Genomic DNA, 11,612 nt, shown 5'->3' on the forward strand with positions numbered 1-11,612 from the left:
TGTGCTGGATATGGGCAGGCTGGGGCCAGGATCAACTGCATTGCCCTAAGACTGCTCTACCTTATGCTGGGGGCCATCCCAGTCCAGCTGCAAGCTTAGGGAAGCAGGGAACTGGTCTCCAGCTCCCAGTCAGGGCACTCGCTGGAAGGGGCTTGGGTGCTGCAGATGTCACGTGAGGAGACAGAACAGAAGGGTAGGTTTCCCCAGCTCCTGGACCTGGCACAGCTTGGCTGGACATATGTCCAGGGCCCAGGACTCATATCTACCAGGCTGAATGGTTCGCAAGGCCTTGCTTATACATGAATAGAACCCCCCTGCCGGAAAGTGATGCAGAGGTGACTGTTTACTTATCTCCACTGTAGCAGTGGGGAGAGGACTGGATTTGCCACCACAGCCTGCTGTCTTTTGGGTGGTTTGTAGCTTGTGAGACCCAGAGATAGCTGCATTTGCAGCCACTGTATCAGGCAGCCCAGAGCTGTTTGCCTTTCTTTCCTCAGTGTTAGAAGCCAGGACTGAGCAGAGACAGGATAAGGAGCTTCCTTTCCTGGTTGGGGGTGGTTCCCTATCCCTTGAGAATAGTAGGAAAGGAAAGACTGACTTTTTCTTTCTCCCCCTTCCCCCACAGCAAGGCTCCTGGGCAGATGGATGGGGCTGGGAAAGTGTGGGCTCCAGAAACCTACCTTCTCCATCTGGATCCCGATGGCCTGGAGCTTGTTCAGAAACTTCTTCCGCCAGAACTTGTGGAGGACGGCATGTGTCTTCCACCAGGTTCCCGTGCTCTCACTGTCACTGCCTTCATCCCCCTGCCCCTCCTGTGCCCGGCAAGCCGTTTCCCACACCAGGACAAAGTCTGGGGCAAGAAGAGATTTTTCACATCCCTGCCCAGATGGGTCAGTGTCCTTGTACCTACAGTGCTCTCAAGGACAGCCGTTCTTGCTCCTCTCCTTCTCCACCCCCACACCTCTGCAATGCACATCATACTACCTGATCAGGACACTTACCCTATGGTCAGAATCAGGATGGGGCAAATCAAACTTCCTAGCAAAAGGTGCTTAAGCAGAGAGGAACTGCCAGTACCAACTCCAACTTGTTTCCAATATGGCAAAGTGGACCTTGCAAAAATAACAGCACCGTATCCCTTTGTGGAAGGGGTGCATTATTATGGGAAGATGTGCTGCCTTATAGAGGCCACCAGGATAACGGCTCTCGAGACAGATGGTACCAGTAAGGCTTTGCAGACCTCAGGTGTGACCAAACCAGACCTGCTACACTCATGGACCAGTTCACCTCAGCTGCACCTATGAAGACCACATTCTAAACTCTTCATCTCAACATACATGTTTGGCCTCCACCTTTGGCTGGCAAGTGTCCTTTAAAGAACAGGGCCCCAGTTTCCAACCCAGTATTTCTCTCTGATCAGTATTTCTCCCTGTAGGTAAATTGTGTCCTCACCAATCCTGGTGTGTCCATTACTGAATACATTTGCTGTGTCCTGCTTGCCCTGGCTTGAGTTGCTCACCTACGAAGAAGATATTAGCTCATGATCAAAAAGCAGAACGCATCAGGGCTTGGATACATACCCCCAGCAGAAACATCTGAGCCACTCACAGCCACTGGTGGGAAGCAGGGGGAGTGCTGGGAAGTAATGTTTGGGTTTCCTTCCCTTCTGCCCTTAACCAACCTTTTCCCACCTTTCTCATTCCTTCTAACCCATTAGTCTGTCTTGATGACACTAGCAACACAGCTCCACAAGGGGCTCATGGTCATTCTTTTTTCTGTTAGCCATGGCCAGAAGCCTGGGCTACTCATCTCAGTTGTGAACCTCCTCACAACATCCCTTTGCAACCACAAGACTCAGAACAGTCCTTGGAGACTAGAGGCTACTTTGTCTAAATGGTGTTGGGTTGGCAGAGGGCTGTGAGGGGCTGGAATCACTCTACAAAAAGGGGATTTTTCTGTTTCAATTTTGCACACTGTATGTGTGCACAAGAACACTGGAGCTGTAAAGAAAAGGGTAACATGCAGGATACTCTGTGGCTGCAGTTCAACATTGATTTAGAATCACTCAGCACTTGCAGATTTCTGAGGAGTGATGTGAAATTGTTACTGCCATGTAATGCTCGCAGAGGTTTTTAGATCTTATCACAGATGTGCAGGAGTGAATTGATAGCTGCGTTGAGCTTTTTTGTATCACCTGGGCACTGCTGGGACCACCCCCCCAGGATGGGGCTTAGGGAACAACAGCTACCGAATGAGCTGAGGGCAGGTTTCTCTAGGACAGGGCTGTCCAACAAGTGGCCTGTGAGGGGTTAAGTTGCAGCCTCTGGATTCCTGCCCAGCTGCTCCTCCCTCTATCACTCTGGCTACAGCTTCTGCATTTTGTGCATACCCCAGGAGGCATGGTGTTGGGAGCCCAGGGTAAGGCTGGAGCTGTGTGGTGCAGTGTTGGGGAAGGCGCCTGTGTGGTAATAAACAGGGGTGTCTGTGGCATGTGGCCCCCAGCCACTTAAAAGCTTGACAGCCCTGCTGTAGGACATGAGAGTAACACCCAACTCTGACAACAGGTGCCCTGGGAGCCTCTAAATCCATGCTGCAGAGATACCTGGTTTTCTAAGGTCTTCTCTGAATAGGGATGACTTCCAGGAATGTCCTCCTACTGTAAACATGTGCCACTGCCCCAAAGGCCATCTTCATGCTGAACTAAATCATACTCATAGTCTGCATCTACACTAGACCCTGACTGAATAGTAGCCCATAACCACTGTGCAGTAGCGCTGCATGGCAAAAAAATGTGATGTGACACTACTGAGCAGTGGTCACGAGCTACTGCAGTCAGTGTCAAAATAAAAGCCATTCCTCAGCACAACTGTGCACTAACTTTGGTTACCATGCAGTCATTTACTACGTCGTTATACAAGTACTAAATGACTGTGCAGTCAGGCTCTTGTGCAGGCGCAGCCATAGGGAGGGAATCCCAGATCCTCAGAGAATACAACCTGCATACAGGAGCTCCTGTATCCAAAGGGCAAAAGAAGGAGAGGGAGTTCAGGGAAATCAACTGCCTCAAACAGTGTACAGGCCAGGTTTCCCTGAACTCCCTCTCCTTTCGCCCTTTGGATACAGGAGCTCCTCCCTCACCTCACAGGGTAAGGAGGTCACTCTTTCCTCCACCACTTTGGAGGAGCAGTGGCCACACTCTCCAGGCAACCCCTATGTTTAGTGATTCCCTCCGTGGCAGGGGGCTGGAGGAGAAAACAGGCCAGCCCTTTCCTTTCAGTTGATAGATCCTTGCATGGTAGCTCTTGTTTGCCTACCTCTGAGATTTCAACAAAATCACGGTGCAGGCTCCCATAACTGGTCTCTCCGGCATCCTGGTCTTCGCTGATCAGATGGGTGCGGTCATCTTTGATCTTCTTCCGCGGCATGGCGATTCTTCATGCCACCAGCACCTTCTGCTATGCAGGGGCAAATCAGCAAGATGCAAGTTTTCAAGGCAGCACTCACAGGCCAAAGCCCCCATCTAACATGAACAAGCAAACAAGGACTTACACCCTTAAGGCCCAGAAGGAGAGATGATCAGGATCTGGCCATCACCTTTTCTGATGATGATGAAGGTCTAGGAGCAGTCTGGGGGTGAGCTGCTCCTTTCCTTCCCTGCCCTATCACAAGAGAGCTCCTGCTCATAAGTTTGAGCTCTCCGAAATGGGAACCCCATGTAACTGCTCACTTTGCTTATACTTAAGGCCAGTTCCAAATGAACAATAGAGGGAACTGTTACCTCCCATGCCAAAGACCATCCACATCCAACTACGCTTACACAATGCTCACTCACCTCTTCTACAATTAAGGCAAACAAATTGCCCAGAAAGAGGTGGGAGTGTTAACATAGTAATTAAGGGGACAGCACTGACTTCAGCCAAAAATACAGAACCCTATTCACAGGCACATCTCTCTGCAAAGACATGGCAACATGTGAATAAGTCACCCCATTTCGGAGGGAGTTTCTGATTTGGACATTCAGGATAGAACCTCTCCCTCTGTGAAAGGGCCTCAAACAAGGCCTAACCACCACTGAAGCTCTTCACACCCCGGCACAAGATGAAATTTGCTCTCTGCAAGTGCTATTCTTAGGACATGAACAGGAAGAGCCCTGTGAGGCCATTCTGGAAAGCAGAACAATGCTTATGTTAGCAGTATCCAGGAAGGTTTCTCATCTCCCACACAGAGCAGGGCTCGAGGGGCAGACAGCAGGTGCTTTTCTCAGTAGTGCACAGGTAGGAATGACATATTGTAAAATGCAGATTGTCTGGGGAAATATTGGTGTTGATGCAAAGGCAGGGCTTGCACTAAAGTTGCATCTTCCCAAGTTGTCAAAGGCTCAGCCATAAATCTGCATTAAATAATAAAGAAACACAGGGCAGCAGCCTATACGGCTCTAAAAGGAAAGAACATGCTGTGTTACTGCTCCAAGGTCACAGCTTAAATATAAGAAAGGAGACTGGTAATTTTGGTACCTCATTTGTAAATGTATTTCTGCCAGCTCAGTTGACAGTTATTCATTATGTGCAAGACCTGCTGGATGAGTTTGGTTTTATTTGATTCCAATATTAATATTTTTAATAATTTAGAAGGACATCAAAAGGCATTTATGGAAGTAGCATTGCCAGCAGCAAAAGCTTTCAGGCTGAGACACTGGACAAAGGAACTGGTGTCTTCATTATCAGAGCAGTTCAAGAAACAGTGTGCAGGTATCATAAGGATGGGGGGATTGGGGATTTAAAAAAAAATCTTTAATGGGAAAGGTGGTAGCTAGAAGGCTCTGTAATTAAGCAGAGAGCTAGGGGGAAGAAAGGGGGAAGGAGAAAGAGCTGATTTAGGGATAACTCTGTTTTTCTCATTCTACTAAAGTTTCCTGTTCTGTAGTTGAAGAAAATTGTTCTTCATTGTTACCATACAACATGTATGCCTGGGAATTGTTGTACATGCTGGCTCTGAAGCCACTGTCAGGGGATCCACATTTCACCTTAAATCTGAGATTTCTTTTGATTATAGCACTTGACTCTTTACTAGTGCTTTTTAGCACCTCCTGTAAATGCTTCAGAAGAGAGGACATGTTTTGTATTATGTAGCAAAGCCACCCATACTACTCGGGAAAACACCAGCCCTCTGGCCAAACGGGAAACTGCAGCACAGAGACACTGGGCCAGCCGGGTGGGGCTTGGGAGCAGGACGGGGCTCTGGATGGATCATCCGTGGCAGGGCCGCTGCCCTCTGTGCAGGCGAGGAGACCCCCGTGCGGATTTCTGGTCCGTTATACCAGGTCGCGGGGCAGGGAAGCAGTGTAGAATGGCAAACAAGTCTGCTGGGTCCTGTCGCACGACCTGGCTCTGCAGGGAGCAGAGATCCGCGCCAGTCTCCTTGCCGCTGCTGCCCGCCCTGCGCTGCGCTGCGCTGCCCCGGGGACGTGGCGCTGCGTGGGGTGGGCAGCAGCAGTGAGGAGACCCCGCCGCAAACCTCCGCTCCCGGAGGAGCCAGGTCGCACAGTGGGACAGTGCTGGGCCCTGCCGCGTGACCTGGCTTCGCAGGGAGCGGAGATCTGGGGCGGGGCGGGGCGGAGAGCCCGGCACAGACCCAGGTCACGTGACAGGGATTGCCCATCCCCCGGGTTGATTCGCCAGCTCTTGCCAGGGGGGCCTGGGCCCCCGGATCTGCATGCCGGGTTTCGGGAGGCTGCTGCACGTTGGGGCCAGCGGCACCACTACAGTCTTCCCGGCGCTTGGCACGTGCTGCGCTGCGCGTCTGCTGCTGGCCTCAGCCTGCAGCAGCAGCCTGCGGAAACCCTGCGTGCAGGTCGGGGGCCGTGCCCCTGGGAAGAGCTGGGGAAATGATCAGAGAGCTGAGGGAAGCGATCAGAGCTGGAGAATTGAACTGGGAGCTAGATGTCAATATGAGAGCAGTTGTTCCCCTTCCTCTTCTTAGTTTTTGCTTCCCTGCAAGCCCGGCTCCGAAACTCCGAAATTCTCATTTCCAAAACGTTTTGGAGCTTTCCAATTAATTTCGGAGCCTTCTGTTTTGATTCAGATTTGGTGTTTTGGGTGCCAAAATGGCCTGAAACACCTCCAAAATGAAACAGCTGTTGAAATTTCACAAAGCCCTAACACTAAGGTGGCTGACAGACATGGAAAAACAAAACAAAAGTGTGCTTTACCAGAAGCAACAGCATGTTAGTTGGACTGGGCTCTGCAGCATCTGTATAAATTGGGTGCTTCAGTAGGGCTTTTTGGCACTTATTTAAAGCTGATGCAATCAGCTATTAGATAAAAGTGCCAGAAAAGGCCCACTAACATGCTTGATCTATACAGATGTTGCATGAGCCAGGTCCAACTAAATACACTGCCCCTTCTGGGCATGCGCTGGGCTAGGTGCAGGGGTGCACAGAATTTAAAGTGCCCTTTTTGGGGTTTTTGTTTTACGTCTGTAAGCAGCCTCTGCCACTTGCCCAAGAGTGCCATAGTTTTCTAGCAAAGACAGGAACTGAACCAAGATCTTTCGCTACCCTGCCTAGGACTGAAGCCAAAGCCTGTGGAATCACAGAAAATTAGGGTTGGAAGGGACCTCAGGAGGACTTCTAGTCCAACCTCCTCCTCAAAGCAGGACTATCCCCAACTAGATCATCCCAGCCAAGGCTTTCATCTAGCCAGGTCTTAAAAAACCTCCAAGGATAGAGATTCTACCATCTCTCTGGGTAACCTGTTCCAGTGCTTCACTACCTGCTTAGTGAGACAAATTCTTCCTAGTATCCATGCTAAACTTCCCTTGCTGCAACTTGAGCCCCTTTCTCCTTGTTCTGTCATCTGCCACCACTGAGAACAGTTCAGCTCCATCCTCTTTTAAGTCTAATTCCGTCCCCCTTCAGGCAGTTGAAGGCTGCTATTACATCCCCTCTCAATCTTCTCTTCTCTAGACTAAGTAAGCCCAGTTCCTTCAGCCGTTCCTCATAAATCACGTGCCCCAGCCTCCTAACCATCTTCGTTGCCCTCTGCTGGACTCTCTCCAATTGTCTACATCCTTTCTGCAGTGGGGGGCCCAAAACTGGACATAGTACTCCGGATGTGGCCTTACCAGTGCTGAACAGAGGCAAATAATCACTTCCCTGGATCTGCTGGCAACGCTCCAACTAATGCAGCCCAGTAAGCCTTCTTGGCAACAAGAGTACACTGCTGGCTCATATTCAGTTTACTGTCCACTGTAACGAATCCCCAGGTCCTTTTCTGCAGATCTGCTGCCCAGCCAGTCAGCCCCCAGCCTGTACTGGTGCAAGAGATTGCTCCATCGTAAGTGCAGGACTTTGCACTTTTCCTTATTGAACCTCATGAGATTTCTTTAGGCCCAATCCTACAATTTGTCAAGGTGTCTCTGAATCCTAGCTTTACTCTCCAGTATTCACTACTTCCCCAAGTTTGGTTCCACAGGATCAACCCCAGGGGCATTCCACTTGACACTGGCTGCCAATTAGACATCGAGCCATCGACTACTTCCCTCTGGGCACCTGTACACGTGTTGGAAATCTGCTCCAAAGCGTGCTAATTAGCATGTGTTGAACCAGACTCAATTAATCAAGTCTGCTGAGCTACTCTAAGTGCCCCCCCCACCACACTGGAGCATGTGCATAGATGCCCTCTGAGACTGGTGATCCAGCCAGTTTTCTATCCAATGAAAGAATACAGCACTGGGACCCCAAACCTCAGGATGATGTACGTCTTTCATGGCAAGAAGTTTCAGAAACAGTAAGGTGCCACTATTTCCATTGTGCAGTAAATGACCTGTGCTGTGTGTGCAAAGTCCTCCAACTAAGAAAGTACTTGGAGATGTGAGAGCTACAGCAAGATAACTCAGGCATCCTCCTGCCTGATGTGGGATCTGAGGAGTCAAATGGGCAATAGCACTCACATCACAGACAGGACAGAAGTCATCGAAGCTGACTGAACCACCCCAGTCCCAGAGCTCTGAATCCTGTTGTAGGTACTAGTTTCTTCTATTGCAGGTTAACAGGGATTACAAAAGATTGGTTGGGTTGTTTTGAGTTTGCAAGGCTGCTGCTCCCACTTCTGCTCATGCAGCAGTCATTGCAGCTGTTTTACAAGTGCTGGGGCTGTTACTTAACTTTAATCCCCACAGAAGTCCTCAGCTGAGGTCCACCTGAACTGTTGAAATCTTCAACTGGCGTAGCAGTAGCAGCAGTTCAACAGGTCGCTATAACCCCTATGCTATAATACAGTCCCTTGGGCTTGAAATTCTCTAAGCCTTCGTCTCAGGGCTATGTGCCACAGGATAATTGCATGACACATTCCAGAAAGCATCAGTGCTGTTATAAGGGCCTGTTGCGTCGCAATGGACCAGAAGTTTCTGTCAAGAGCAATGGGGGCCAGCTAGGCTATTGCAAAGATGAATAGTGCAACAATCCATGTCATGCAATTAATGCCACTACAACCACTTCCTTCCTTTATGCCCACATATGCAGAGGAACAAATGTGTTACATTTGCCAAGGCTTTTCCACACCTTGTCCAATTCCTTGAAAGCAAGTAGCTTGCACAGACAGATAGCTCCCCCATTCAGAGAGTAGAGAAAATTTTATTTTACAGGAGAAATAAATATGCTCTTTGCAGGCTCAGCACAAGAGGGAGGCTACTCTCTAAGTGCCTCTAATGAAAAACATGTCCAAGATTTTCAGAATCACTAGTGATTTAAGGTGTTCAATGTGAGATGCCTTAAAGGAGGTCTGGTTTTATGAAGGGGAGGGGGTTCATCACTTTCTGGAAATCAGATCCCTTCAGGCATTTCAGGTTGGAAACACAAAATAAATCACTTTGAAAGTCTCAGCTTTTGTCCAGGTTTTGAAAAAGCACCATATTGGAAAACACTGCAAAGAGCCTGATGTTAAACATGACCTAGTACTGCGTTGGCAGAAATAGCTATATTTTAAACTATGCAAGTAGATTACAGCTAAGTTAATCTCAGTCACTTAATGCCCTTTTAAACACAACAGACTCCATCCATATTGGAGATGTAAGTTGTGTTTGACTTCACGTAGACATGGGCAAATCTAGGAAAGGGAAGCAGAAAGAAAGTAAAAGCTATTGCTTTTATAATTTTATCCAAGTGCTCTGGTTGGTACGCTGCCACTGTAATGCTCTATGCACTTCAAATTACAGCAAGCCAACCACAAGCAAAGAGGGGGGTCATCATGGAGCAATTTCACTCATCATCACTCTGTGTGACACCCTATGCTGAACTCACTCTACAATGGTAGTTGGTCTCTGCCCTTACACACACAAAAGTTTGGCTGCATTCAGAATACTGGGTGACAGCAGCATCTAGTTCAGAGGGCTCTCCCTTGCTCTCTGGACTTAAACCAAAGTATATTTGTGTTACCTGAGAACAGAGCTGATTCCTGCCACGTCACAGCCTCTTGGTGTTGCCAGCACTCAGTGGATTTATGGACTGTGCCTTTAAGAAAAAGAGAAACAGACAGTGAGAGGTGCCTGCCAGTACAGCCTGAAACCAAACACATGTTCCAGGGAAATGGTATAGTTTGGGAAATGATTTCTCCTCTTATTCCTGTTGGGCTACAGATTTCCACCTGTGCCCTAGAGGAAAGCTGAGACATCCAGCCTTCAAAAATAAAAATAACCTGCCAGCAAAGAAATTTACATGTTGTGTAAAGAACCAGTGGGCAAGAACTTGGGAAGAGTGGATTGGAGTCTGCAAATAATGAGAAGTCTCAACTGCAAGCAGAAGCTGGACAAATGGAAACGTGCTTGGAAATTAAGTTTGCACAGCCCCATGGGGAAGGTGGATGCCAATTTCCACTCATTTTCCTTGTGGTGTCCAAACCCCCTAGGCACCCTGGAACATTCCACCCTAGAAACCAAGCTCAGTCCCAATTTATTTCTCCCTCGCTCTGTTTTGCAGTCCTTGGAAAGTGAATAGGGTTGCAAGTGAGCAAATGATCTGCTTTGCAGCACTGCTGTATTCAAACCTGCAATGAATGTTTTTTTCTGTAAGGAAGGAAGCAAGCCAGTAAAGGTGCAAAATTCTGTCGATGAATAGAAGTTGAGAATACTTGTGGAATATAAGAACCCTTCCAGGCAATATTTTCTTTAGCACTGGGCAGCTCTGTGCAGCTAGGAGTGCAGTATTAAAGGCCTGTTGTACTTTAACAGGGCTAAGTCTGTAGTCAAGGAGCACACGTCTATGCTGAATCAGTTTGATCAGTCATGAAGCAACATGTTTGTAGGAAAGCTCACCAGGTTACCTCAGAGCAGCCTAACAGCGAACCCCCTTCCCAAGCAAATGTCAGCTCCTGTTCCAAAAGCTGCAGTAGAAACCTTCCCACAACTCCCTGTAAGCATCTGTCCTGCTCTGGAGCAGGGCTACACAAGGAGGCAGTCACAGAAGCCAGATTAGTCCTCCCAGGTTGCTGGCACCCAACACCAAGTCCTCTTTTTGTTACAGGGGGTGCTCCTCACTCAGCTGAACAAGGTTTCTGTCCCACCCCTCACAGGAAGAAGTGGCCAGTGGGAACAGAAGCCACTTCTGTGCTTCCCAGAAGCCCATCACTGTACCTGCTGCTGGGGGAGCTACAGCACTGGGGATGCCCTCCTATCCATGCTGCAGACTCCAGGGGTTAGCTCCATGCTGAGAGCTCTCGCTGAGGTGATTTTGCTTGGTTCCAAGTGTAGAGAAGACAGGTGGCCAAGGGGTCACCCTCCAGGTTACTGCCCCAGGCTCCTCTCTCTCTCTTGCCTTCCCCTGAACTTATAGAGACAGGGAAGTACTATCAGTTCATCTCCCTTTTTTGCTTCAAACTTTCTTTTACAGTTGCTTCCCGTCTTGGGAAATGCCAGGTTGCACACAGGAGAGGAAGAAATCCTAATAAAGCAGGGGAGATAGCAAGTTTACAAGCCCTTTCTGATTTGCTGCCTCTCTCAGGCCCTGCCTTGTTTGAGATGGGGGTGTGGATTTACAGATCCCTGCAGTTAAGAGTATCCACCTTTTAATAATATACATAGCAAGAAAAGCCCATGACAAGGAAGCAAGGAGTGTTGGCCTTTCTGTCCCCAAGCTGGCCTGGCTCTCTGGGTCCAGGCAGGTTAGTGTGGCAGTTGCTTAATGCATACAAGGGAAAAGTTGTACTGTTTTATTTTGGGGAGGGGATAGAAAATGTAAGGGCAGATAACATCCCAAATTGTTTTCTATCAGTTCTTTGTAGATCCATGACATCAACTAGGATGCAATCATTAATCACCAAGCCTGGGAGCATTGACAGTGACTCACGCTTGTAGATGTGGGAGTTACTAGTCACTTGAGACTCCACTTTCCCACGGAAGAGAAGCCAAGAGTGAAATGCAAAGGCTTTGGATGCTACTCGGTGGAGCACTGGGCTCCCCCAGTCCATCACACCTTCCACCAGGACAGCACAGATCTGGGAAGGGAGGGAGTCTGGTGTTGAGGATTTAGTCTAGTGATCTCTACTCACTTACACAGTCCCCACTTCATGTAGAAACTAAGCACTGCCCTCATCCTCACAGGTACCACCCCCCCCCCCCCC

General features: G+C 48.9%; 1 protein-coding gene across 4 annotated transcripts in view; it reads right to left on the minus strand.

Moving 5' to 3' along the window:
- Positions 1-11,612, minus strand: part of ANO7 (anoctamin 7) — a 28,085-nt gene that overhangs the window by 16,065 nt on the left and 408 nt on the right. Inside the window, exons 1-5 of one of the 4 annotated variants that reach the window (XM_019513499.1) lie at positions 10,627-10,992; positions 9,434-9,508; positions 3,315-3,455; positions 1,453-1,519; positions 681-850 (exon numbers count right to left, since the gene is read on the minus strand). In XM_019513499.1, coding sequence (XP_019369044.1) covers positions 681-850; positions 1,453-1,519; positions 3,315-3,425 — 348 coding nt within the window. In that variant the 5' untranslated portion in view covers positions 3,426-3,455; positions 9,434-9,508; positions 10,627-10,992. Of the gene's footprint in view, positions 1-680; positions 851-1,452; positions 1,520-3,314; positions 3,456-9,433; positions 9,509-10,626; positions 10,993-11,612 lie in introns of those variants that run through there. The other 3 variants (XM_019513491.1, XM_019513475.1, XM_019513483.1) reach the window with 3 other exon arrangements.

The sequence above is a fragment of the Gavialis gangeticus genome, unplaced genomic scaffold, assembly GCF_001723915.1.
Source record: "Gavialis gangeticus isolate Ggan-Ray unplaced genomic scaffold, GavGan_comp1, whole genome shotgun sequence".
NCBI classification, from domain to species: Eukaryota; Metazoa; Chordata; order Crocodylia; family Gavialidae; genus Gavialis; species Gavialis gangeticus.